The 11,378-nt window shown below is 34.9% G+C and overlaps 1 protein-coding gene across 2 annotated transcripts; it reads left to right on the top strand.

Annotated features, from left to right (window-relative positions):
* The first annotated feature begins 1,566 nt into the window (after positions 1-1,566).
* Positions 1,567-10,467, top strand: LOC133300221 (calcium-dependent protein kinase 4). 2 transcript variants are annotated; one of them, XM_061499737.1, is made up of 8 exons: positions 1,570-1,956; positions 2,127-2,838; positions 3,257-3,400; positions 3,482-3,634; positions 4,164-4,279; positions 4,672-4,839; positions 5,601-5,825; positions 10,107-10,467. In XM_061499737.1, exons 2-8 carry the CDS (start codon positions 2,304-2,306, stop codon positions 10,227-10,229), a joined length of 1,464 nt encoding a protein of 487 aa, XP_061355721.1. In that variant the 5' UTR covers positions 1,570-1,956; positions 2,127-2,303; the 3' UTR covers positions 10,230-10,467. The 2 variants fall into 2 exon arrangements, with proteins under 2 accessions (XP_061355722.1, XP_061355721.1); XM_061499738.1 differs by lacking the exons at positions 5,601-5,825; positions 10,107-10,467 and adding an exon at positions 5,104-5,174 and having other exon boundaries at positions 1,567-1,956.
* The last annotated feature ends 911 nt before the right edge of the window (positions 10,468-11,378 follow it).

Raw genomic sequence — 11,378 nt, 5'->3', positions numbered from 1 at the left:
TGCTTGTGTAGTTTCAATTTCAGTTTCTTTATTTGACAAAATTTGTTAATGCTTTTTAATGCAGTTTCAATTTCAATTTTTAATGGTGTATCCAAGGAAGCACGGACACTTGTAAAAACAGGAAGAGTCGGGTCCGACACGCTCCGACACGGCGACACGCTCCGACATGGTGTCGGACACGCGGTTGACTTTTTTCGACACTTTGACCATTCCGACACGCGAATTTGACCGTGTCCGACACGGTCAAATGGCATTTTCGTATTTTTTTTTAATTTTTAATTATTTTTTAAAGTTAAAATATATTAATAAAGCTTCCACCTGATCATATCAATTTTATCTTTTGTCTTTTTTCCCCTTAAGTAGATAAGAGATCATCTCAGCATCATTGTTGTCAATTCCTATCACGCTCTTGTTGTATCTTCTTCTCTCTGATCTCTCTCTAATATGATTTGATCTCTCTATCTGATATTATATCTCTCTCTCATCCCAGTTCTTATTTTTTTTTATTAAAGCTTCCATCTTTATAACGTGTTGATGGGTATTATTAATTTAGTTTTATTTTTTTGTTAAATTATTAAATATTAAATGAAATATACACCATATAAATTAAAAATATTATTTAATATTAAAACGTGTCCCAACGTGTCGAAATCCATAATTTTTTAAGATTGACGTGTCGGAGTGTCGTGTCGTGTCGTGTCACGTGTCGCGTGTCGTATCGATGCTACATAGGGTGTATCAACTTTTAATGGTGCAGTTTCAATTTCAGTTCAGACAAAAATTTCATTTGTATCAACTGAGCATTTTTTTAATGGTGTATAATGCTTTCATTCGGAGTTTGTGAGTAAACGGGGTCTCATCACGAGCCTGGTCACACTCAATATTTAAGAAGAAGGAGTTCATTAATTGAAGCTCTTTATTTGACAATACTAAATAAATGGTAAAACATATATATTTGCAACTCGAGCTATAATATTTATTTGGGATAAAAAAGTACTAACTTTTTGTGGTTTTATTTTTTTGTACCCTCAAAGGTTTTGGTTGATAACTTTGATTGATTCTCCAAAGTTTTACTTTTGAAGTGAAAATAAAAATTGGATCATGACGTTGAAACATTTAGAGCATAAACAAATGCGGGTTCATGATGTACTGCAGTTTATTCTCATATTTGTTTTGAAGGATTGATAAGATTAAATGATTGGTCAAACTATTGTCCTACAGCTTATTGTGGAAGCAATTAGATTATGAGCGGCTTCATAAAACATTGATTTAAATTTTTTTTACAATTTTTTTTTTTCTGGAATATGTGAATAGTTAAAATAGAACCGGTCCATTGGAAGCAACCACCTGAGTCGAGGGGCTTGCGTTGGTCTCTGTTCGAATTTAACCAATTCACATATAGCCAAAAGAAAACAGAAAAATAGCCAAAAAGAATTTTTTATTTATAAATTGGTATACTGGGAGAAGGTTGACAACCGCCGGAATTGGACGAGCAGAGCTTGCATTGGCCCCTTTGTTCGAATTTAACCAATTCACATATAATAAACAGAAAAACAAACACAGTATTTTCAAATTCGATTTATGACTTGGACGAACTCCGTAATTCACGAATTCCCGCATAATAAAGAAAAGATATTTTCATGTCCATTTGATTTTCTGCCTGTTCATTTGTATTTACCTACTGATTGCAGGGGCTTGTTAAAAAAAAAAAAAAAAAAAAAAACAGAGAGACAAAAAATTTAGTAAAACACAATAGAGATATAGGGTAGCTGGCGCACTCATATTATCTCCGATGTTTCTCGGTAGCAACCATCGTAAAATTAACAAGTGCAAGAGAAAATGTAAACTTTTTGGCAGAGTTGCATGAGTTGTGAGAAAGAATCATGATTTGAAAGGAAACGAAGTGTGAGTGGTCGAGATTTGAGTTCATCCATCCTCTTTCATTCTCACCTTCTGGTATTTTTCTACTTCTCTTTCCCTCTTGCTGAAAAAGTAAAATAAATTATATTAGGTGATATAAATGAAAATTTAGTTGTTTGATATTATGATTATTACTATTGCGCAACACATGCCGTGGATTATTTTGTTTCATGGGCAACATAACATATGCCGTGGATCTTTGAAAGGAAAATATATTGAGGGCTACAGCCTACAGCCTACAGCCAGCCGAAGAACATTCCAAGCGCAACACAAACACTCCTTCTACCGTTGATCGCTCCAACTCAGACCAGCAAGCAGCTAAAAGAAAATCCAAATTGTACCGAAAACGTTAACAACTATAACCCTTGAAAAAAGACGCCGTCATGCGCCGAGGCGTCGATAACCAAGCATATTATGTATTGGGTCATAAGACTCCCAACATTGGTGATCTATACACTCTTGGCCGCATATTAGGACAGGGACAATTTGGCACCACTTATTTATGCACCGACAATTCCACCTCCATTGAATATGCATGCAAATCCATCTCCAAGAGGAAGTTGATTTCCAATGAGGATGTAGAGGACGTTCGGAGGGAAATTCAGATAATGCACCATTTAGCAGGTTACAAGAACATCGTCACCATCAAGGGTGCTTATGAGGATCCACTCTATGTCCATATTGTCATGGAACTTTGTTCTGGAGGTGAGTTGTTTGATCGCATCATCCAGAGGGGCCACTACACCGAGAGGAAGGCTGCAGAATTGACCAAAATTATTGTTGGTGTTGTTGAGGCATGCCATTCCCTTGGGGTTATGCATAGAGATCTCAAACCCGAAAACTTTTTGTTGGTCAATAAAGATTATGATTTCTCTCTTAAAGCAATTGACTTTGGCCTTTCTGTTTTCTTCAAACCAGGTAACAAATTGCTTTCTCTTAGTATCATGGTCAGCACAAGAACTAACTAGTAACCATCACTTTCACAACAGCGCACCCTTACATCGTACATCTTTTTTCTCCATAATTATTCCCCTTGTGCTTCTGCTTACCTCTTAAGAACAAAATTACATTTTTTTTTTTGTTTATTTTATTGCATATTTTGTATCTTCGGCACAGTTATATTCCATAATGCATGCTTGTTATCTTCATTTTATGCTTCTGAATTTGCAAATCCCAATTCTGAAGTTGGTGCTCCTGTCTTTTAAATTTCAATTTTATAACACTTTTCTTGAACTTTATGGTATTCTTGTTGAGGATACGTCATTGCTATTAGAGGACGCCATGCCATGTTTTAATGAGAGTTTGTTCAATGTTTCATTCAATATTACTGCCACAGGGCAAGTTTTCACTGATGTGGTTGGCAGCCCGTACTATGTAGCTCCTGAGGTTCTCCTCAAGCATTATGGGCCTGAAGCAGATGTATGGACAGCGGGGGTCATACTGTACATATTGCTTAGTGGTGTGCCACCATTTTGGGCAGGTATATGTCATGGCTGATACTCTTTGGTCTCCTCTCTTTCCCCTGTGACATCACTGAAAGTTTCACCCTTTTGGAATTCAGAAACCCAGCAGGGTATATTTGATGCAGTATTGAAGGGACATATAGATTTTGAATCAGATCCATGGCCGCTAATATCTGAGAGTGCAAAAGATCTGATTAGAAAGATGCTATGTTCTTGGCCTTCAGAACGGTTGACTGCTCATGAAGTGTTATGTATGTTCATCCCTCTATAATTTTCTTGCTGATCCCATCTCACTACAAAACAAGTGCTGTCCTGATATGAATAAGATAGATGATTTTTTCTTTTTGAATTGGCACTATAATTGCATATTGGATGTAGATACATTGATTTCTTTACAGAGCAGGGGTAGTAGAGAAGATGAGCATTAGAAATTGACATTACCCTTTGTTATTGAAACTTTCCAACTAGACCTTGGATTGGTCAGTGATGCAAAAAGTGATCAAAATCTCATTGTTATTGCCTCGTCCACGGCAGACTCGCCTAGGAAGATTCTCCTTTCTAGACTAATAAATGGATAAAAAATTGTTATTTCCTTTAAAAACAAACTTCAATGTTATAAGCTTAATTTTTTTGGTCTATTTTATAAAACAGAGGGATGGATTAAATTATGCAAATGTTGAGAACTTTACCGTTTTACTTTTCAATGTTCTTTTCTGCATCATTGCTCATAATTTAATCTAATATAATGATCACATGTTCTTTATTGTTGTGCCTGATTAGGTCATCCTTGGATATGTGAAAATGGAGTTGCCCCAGACCGAGCACTGGATCGTGCTGTTCTCTCTCGTCTCAAACAGTTCTCTGCGATGAATAAGCTAAAGAAGATGGCTTTGCGGGTAAGTTAATCTAATTGCATGAATTTTTGTTTATGTATGAATGTACTCTCATACATTCTTATGAAAAAGATAGGAAATGCACTCTTATACATGATAAACGAAGGGCTGTTGTTAGCTTGTGGAGTCATCACATTGTTGTGCACTTCTTGGATGCCAATGAATCTCCCCATGTTGCCACTGCTTTGTCATCTATTGGCTTTTTGTTTGATTGAATGTTGGTAACTTCTTTTTATAAATGTTCCTCCTCTCCTGCAGTTATTATAAATGTTTCTCCTCTGTACAGTTTCTATAAATGATGTATAATGCTGTCTTTGATCAACTTACTATGTCACTAATGATCAATCATTCAATCTGATAAACAGTTATTACTGCATGTTATCCTATTTTCTCAGGTAATTGCTGAAAGTCTGTCTGAAGAGGAGATTGCTGGTTTGAGAGAAATGTTTAAGGCGATGGATACTGATAACAGTGGTGCAATCACTTTCGACGAACTCAAAGCTGGTTTAAGAAGATATGGGTCTACCCTTAAGGATACAGAAATACGTAATCTTATGGAAGCGGTAAGTTTTTCTTTTCTTTTGTTTATGTACTTCCACTCAGTTCTTTATTTTTCTATTTTTATGAATTTTCAATTCTTATACATATGCTCTTTGTTTGTGTTGTATCCTCTGTCATCCCCTCTGTTGAATGATTTTTCTACATTACTTGTTGAATTCATATTTTAAAGATCAAGATAGATAAACCCAAAGAAAGAATGTTTGAGATTTTGGAATGTATATAAATATGAGGGCTCTTTCTTAGCTGGGATATTGTTTTTCTGACAGCAAGGGTGACGGCCTGACGTTGGAGATTAGTGTTGCATGTTTAAACCTGATAGAGCTGAAGACCATGGGACTAGATGATCATCCTTTAAATACATTACTCTATTATTTATGTCTGTAAAGAACCACTTCAACCCAAAATCTTAAGGTGTTGGGTGAGGGCCTTGTTAATGACCCCTTCACACAAGAGCCCTTTGGGCTTGAAGTGTGGATATTACACAGGCCCAATGTTTTTGGTTTTACTTGTGTTTTTTTTTTTTTTTTTTTTAATTCCACTCAAAAGTGGGGGGCGGTGAGGATCGAACTCGTGACCTTGTGGTTACTGAAGCTCTGATACCATGTAAAGAACTACTTCAACCCAAAACTTTAAGGTGTTGGGTGAGAGCCTTGTTAATGATTTATATTATTCTTTAACAATGTCTAAATTTCAGCTTTTATTCGCGTTAAATGAGCGTTGATTGTGTTCCATTTAGCTAGCTGAAATTCCCTAGTTGTTTCAGGCTGATGTGGACAACAGTGGAACTATAGATTATGGGGAGTTTATTGCCGCAACAGTTCATCTTAACAAACTAGAGCGTGAGGAACATCTTATTGCAGCATTCCGATATTTTGACAAGGATGGGAGTGGTTATATTACGGTTGATGAACTTCAACACGCCTGTGCAGAACATAAAATGACTGATGTTTTTCTTGAAGATATTATTAGGGAAGTGGATCAAGATAATGTAAGTCATTTGAATCTATGCTTATGCTATACATTCAAATAGGAAATGCGTAGGCTGGGTATTATTTATATATCTTCCTTTAGGGACTGACTAAGTATTTAGATTTCACATTTTCTTACAATGTTGGATATTCTGTTAAGACTTATTCTGCATTATACTATCGTCTAACCCATGCATATGCTGGGGAGTTTCATTTCAAAACTTGTAGATTATAAAAACTACTTTCTCTATCATCTTAACATAGATTGAAATTTAGATCCTTAAAACTACTTTTGATTAATCAATGTATGAACTTGTATAAATATTACATCTAAAATTGTTTGGTTAATAATTTTTTTTTAAGAGAACGAGTTTAGAGCAGTGGTAAATATGTTCTTTTGGTTTACAAAAAAAAATAAATTTTTTTTTTCTTTTGTGACTAAAGGTCAGAGTTTCGAATCCAAAAAGTCTCTTTGCATAAATGTAAGGGTAATGTTGTGTACAAATATTTTTCTCTCATCCATACCCTTACAAGTCGCAAGTTGAGGTTTCATGAGGAGTTTTTTTTTTTTAATTCATTCTAATAGAAGCTTGTATCTCTCTTTCTGAAATGCATATGGGGTGTCCTAGAGAAATTGCAGTAATTATAGTAGAAATTATATGGTTTCATTAAACCTTCATAAAGGCTATGGAAGAGTGATAGTAATTGTAGAAGAGGGATTTGTGAATTGTTTGATGGAATCCTCAGCAGAACATTATATTTATACCTGACCTACAATCTCTAATATTAGAAAACTAGGAATCTGGAAAATTAAGGAAAATAATAAAATAAAATCTAATTATTTACAATATAGAGTCCCTAAATCGGAGATATTATTCATAAATCGGAGATGCTTTCCAGAAGTAATTAATTTATAAAGTAAAACTCTATTTTGGTCCCTAAAAGATACACTTCATAAATTTAGCACTCCAAAAGTAAATTTTATCAATTTGATCCCTAGAACTTGAAATCCCCAATTTTTTGGTCCCTTCATCATCCTGATCCTTATAAATCATTAATCCCCATAATAGTTTTTAGCAGTGGAGAGAAGTCTATCACGGGAAAGTTTATGTTTTGTCGTAAATAAGTATTTCTTGCAATCTTGGCTATCTTACAAATCATGCCAGAATAAATTATTAGTGCCGCAAATTTAGATCAGGAAGGTTTCAGCAAATAGTAGACAAATTACGCTGATCTGAAATTCAAAATAAGGAAAATGTTATATTTACAAACTTTTTGTTTACAAACTCTTATAAACTCAATTATGTATTCCCGAGAATACATAGTGTAGTTTGTAAACAAAAAGTTTGTAAATATAACCTACCCCTTAAAAGAATATGTAAAAAATCATTTCAACCCAAAAGCTTAAGCGGTTAGATGAGGTTATATTAATGATTTTTATATTATATTTTTCTAACACGTCCCTTACACAAGAACCCATTAAGCTTGAAGGGTGGACAATGCACAACCCTCGCCTAACTATGTTAAGAAACTCCATAATATTTAATTATTTATTAATAAAATATGGGCTGTGAAGATCGAACTCGTGATCACTTGGTTATGGAGTCTCTAAAACATGTAAAGAATCATTTCAATCCAAAAGCTTAAGTTGTTAGGTGAGGTTATATTATTGATTTTTATATTATATTTATCTGATAGAATATAATAATCTAGCAATGAAAGTTGGGTATTATTCTAAAACTTTCATTCCCCAATCATATTGCCACCTTTGGGGTACAATAATAATATACTTTCATTGCCTGAGAAATTTGTACTATTACGATCTCTATAATACCACTGACCCTGGGTAAGAAAGAAAATACAACATTGAAACAAAGAAATAGTCTGCCATGAGTGCATGTGTTAGGGTCACAGAATATTGAGATGCCACCAGACCAGCTTACCAACTATAGAATGAACAGCAATCGTGACATTCAAAAGGATAAATATGCTTCATAAAATGGTGTAGTTTTAGAATGCAACCTTGCCGACAAGGATGAACTTTAGGGGATCGTATTGCTAGGGTCAGAGAATATTAGTTAGTTAGAACAGTTAGATTAGTTAATTAATTAAGATAGTATGGTTGTTGGAAGGGAGTGGGGTTTGAGTGGGAAATATTGTTAAATGAATAAGAAGAGGACAGAAGGGGGAGGCAGCTTTCATTCATTTTGTCAACTGGTCTAGAGACTCTGTTGAAGGGGAAACTACTACGGGTAAAGATTCAGGAGGTCCACAACTACTCAAGGTTTATACCAGAGAAGTGAAGTCAACCAAGGAAACGGATGTTTGTCAGCTAATGTTCAGTCTACTGTTGAATTTGTTTAGTAGTTCAGATAAGTTTAAATATTTATTAGCTATTTTAGTGAATTTTAGTGCTGATTGCTAGTTATCCAGTTTTATTATTTTAATAAATATAAGGGAGTATCGTTTCCCAGGGTAGGTTGTTATTTGATTGGAAAATTAGGCTGTGTTTTCTCGGAATAAGGAGAGTGCTCCCTCTTTGTGTACATCTATTTGATTGGTAATTCTTTTTTCTCTTCAATAAAACTTATTTGTTTCCTTTCCCATTTCTACTTTCTCTGTTTTTCTTCCTCGTAATTCGATCTGCAATACCAGAGCTGTGTCAGAAACCCTTGTGAATTGTTCAATCTTTTCTCAATAACAGCAGATACATTCTTTTAACCGCATAACCTTGTGAGTCTCGTGCAAGGAATGATTGCATGGGGTTTTGCTCAAGATGCCTGTGAGGGGAGGATGATAAGAAAAAGTCCTGCTCTGAGTGCATGCCCTTGTGAATGTTTTGCAAGGAACTACTGCATGGGGTTTTGCTCGAGACGCTTGTGGGGGGAGGATGATGGCTGTGGGAAGGAAAATAGGATCAATTTCTTGAGTTGGCCTGTCATATCATCTTTTGATAGTACAAATCAGCATGTAAAGTTAAAACTATTATGCTCAAATGGATGGAGGACAGAAAAATTGGGGATTTCAAGTTTTAAAGATCAAAATGATAAAATTTATTTTGAGGGATTAAATTGATAGAGTGTATCTTTGAACGACATAAATAAGGTTTTACACTAATTTATGTTCATAACATTATGGATACGTTGATTGTTTACTAGTATACTTATTAGGACTATGTTGTGATAATCAAGGACGTGGCAATATACTGTGACCTTAAATAGTTTTGATAACTTATTATAGTAATTACTGCCAAAATCACACAGTTGTTACATTGTCTAGAGCCTTGCGATACTATGTACATAGGTATACTAATGAAAGCGCTTCGCTCATAAGGCAATCTGTAAGTACCACTATAAGTCCTCATTGAGGTTTCTGGTAATACTGATAGACTGGATCAGAACACACTAAATTAAGGTAAATTCACTGTATTCTTCCTGTGGATACTGATATCATTGTGATATCAGTATCTTCATGGTGAAATTAATATGGAAGATGAAGAGCTGAAACAGAAAAGGTGTATTTGAGAGACCTTGCACTCTCCCTCTCCTTTCTACACACTTTTCCTTACTTTCCCTCCCAATTTCAATGACTGCCAATCTTGCAGTTTGTTACATACGTACGTTAATTATGCCCTCCCTGTTATTCATTAGCGTCCCCGATCCCCTACAACCCTTTCTAATGTACGCCTTAGTTACAGGTGGTTTCCTAACACATACCCTGGCCTTGGAATGGGTAGCATCTCCTCCCCTAAATTTTTATTCACCAAAAAATAAAATATGCTATTCTTGTTATATTACATTCTTGAATGTGGTTATATTACATTCGGCAACATCTGTATTTTTTTCCAAACTATGCTGTTCTTCTAATTTGTTGTACTGTTTGTTACAAGAACTTTGTAGTTATGTTATTTGATTGTCATAGTTTCATGAAAGCTATGTAATTTTATTATTAGAAAGCACTTTGTGATTGCACCTGGTCTTCAGGCCTTTGTTTTTACTTTATTTTTATATGTATGACTAGATGTGGGTGTAAGGTTAGACTATGCAGTTATAACCTATGCTTGATCTGTCCATATAACTTTTTGTGATCAGAGATGTGATATATATGGGGGAAAAAACTAAATCATCAAATCTATATCAAGCCTTAAGTAATCTTCAATAAACATCAAATCCTTGGACCCTGTGCGTAGCAGGATCTTCATAGCACCGGACTTCCCTTTATTGATCTTTAATTAAATTAAGTTCTTGCATCCTCTTCTAGTTTGATTATACTTCACAGTTTTGTTTATATCTTTGTTTTAGGATGGAAGGATAGACTACGGTGAATTTGTTGCCATGATGCAGAAAGGCAATGCTGGAATCGGAAGGAGGACTATGCGCAATAGTCTCAATTTGAGTATGAGAGATGCACCAAGTGCTCATTAGCTTTCGATTGTGCTCATTCTGTACAGTTACTTTTGGCTTCAGGTAAAATTGAACTTTATTCCCTCAAATTTGGTTGTGTCAATGTTCCTCAACATTTGATTGGACGAATCAACGCCTTGAATTTTCAAGATGGTTTAAATGACTCCATCTCTGTTATTAAGGGCTCATATTTAATAAGATATTACATTGTCATTTGTTTGAGGCACATAAGGCCAATATTACTGATTTTGTCTCGCTTTGGTTTTATTTTCTTCTTATGCTTGCTATCAACTATCAAGTATCATTTCTTAGTCCACTCCCCAGTATAAAATATTCTGTTTCCACTTTATCTGAATTTTGATATTAAAAAGGCATCGTGAATGCCACATCATGTAATCATCAACGGACTTATTAATATTATGCACGATCTCTAAATGGTTGGAATAGACATATATCCAATAGATGTGAGTCATTCAGACGTTAAATAAACATCTTACTTCAAGTGCTCAAATTGTCATCATCAAACTAAGAACCAGAAATGATTTGAGTGAAGCTCAGTCAGTGCTTCGTGACATTTGGAGCCTTAAGTCCCGGATTATATGGATCTCATTTGCTTATGTACCTGGGATTTTATTGCTATGTGCTCAATTTTAGCATCAATCCTTGAAAAACGTCCCGTCCATATGGATTTTAAATTGAAACTTTAATGTTTAAGAAGTGGCCCCAAATTTCTTGTATCTGCTTAATTATTTGCTGGTACGACGAGGTTAATGGTTTTATTCTTCTGATGAAGGCCTGATAATTCTATTCAAAACATATGCGAGACTGAGGGGGAAGTGGAGAAAAGCAATAAAGAGACTAATGACGATGTGAAATACATTTTAAAATCAGAAGACTGGCTCACGTAACAACAGCGGTCCTTTACAGAAATAATTGGTTTATAATGGTGTTTGATCACCAATGAACACCGCTAAAGTGGTTTCACATAAGATAAAATGTTATCAATAGCTTACTTGCAGATAAATAATAACTCAAAGAAATTGAAAAATCACGAGATAAATGTGAAACAATGGTAGTAAAATATATGCACGATACTAGACCGGGGCATGGTTATCTTACCCGTCTAGTACATTTTCGTTGTTGCTATTTTTTTATGGGCTTGCAATTTCT

This window comes from Gastrolobium bilobum, unplaced genomic scaffold, assembly GCF_033153095.1.
Source record: "Gastrolobium bilobum isolate Gb01-03AN ecotype WA unplaced genomic scaffold, APGP_CSIRO_Gbil_v1 utg6330, whole genome shotgun sequence".
NCBI lineage: Eukaryota > Viridiplantae > Streptophyta > Magnoliopsida > Fabales > Fabaceae > Gastrolobium > Gastrolobium bilobum.
The sequence above is the reverse complement of the archived record's forward strand: the minus strand, read 5'-3'. Positions and strand labels throughout refer to the sequence as shown.

What these genes read in the sequence shown, in the direction of transcription:
- LOC133300221 (XM_061499737.1), top strand. Translation starts at nt 2,304, where the DNA reads ATGCGCCGAGGCGTCGATAACCAAGCATATTATGTATTGGGTCATAAG. An exon ending in TTCTGTTTTCTTCAAACCAG is followed by an intron (nt 2,839 to 3,256) that starts GTAACAAATTGC and finishes TTACTGCCACAG; the next exon opens with GGCAAGTTTTCACTGATGTG. An exon ending in TACGTAATCTTATGGAAGCG is followed by an intron (nt 4,840 to 5,600) that starts GTAAGTTTTTCT and finishes TAGTTGTTTCAG; the next exon opens with GCTGATGTGGACAACAGTGG.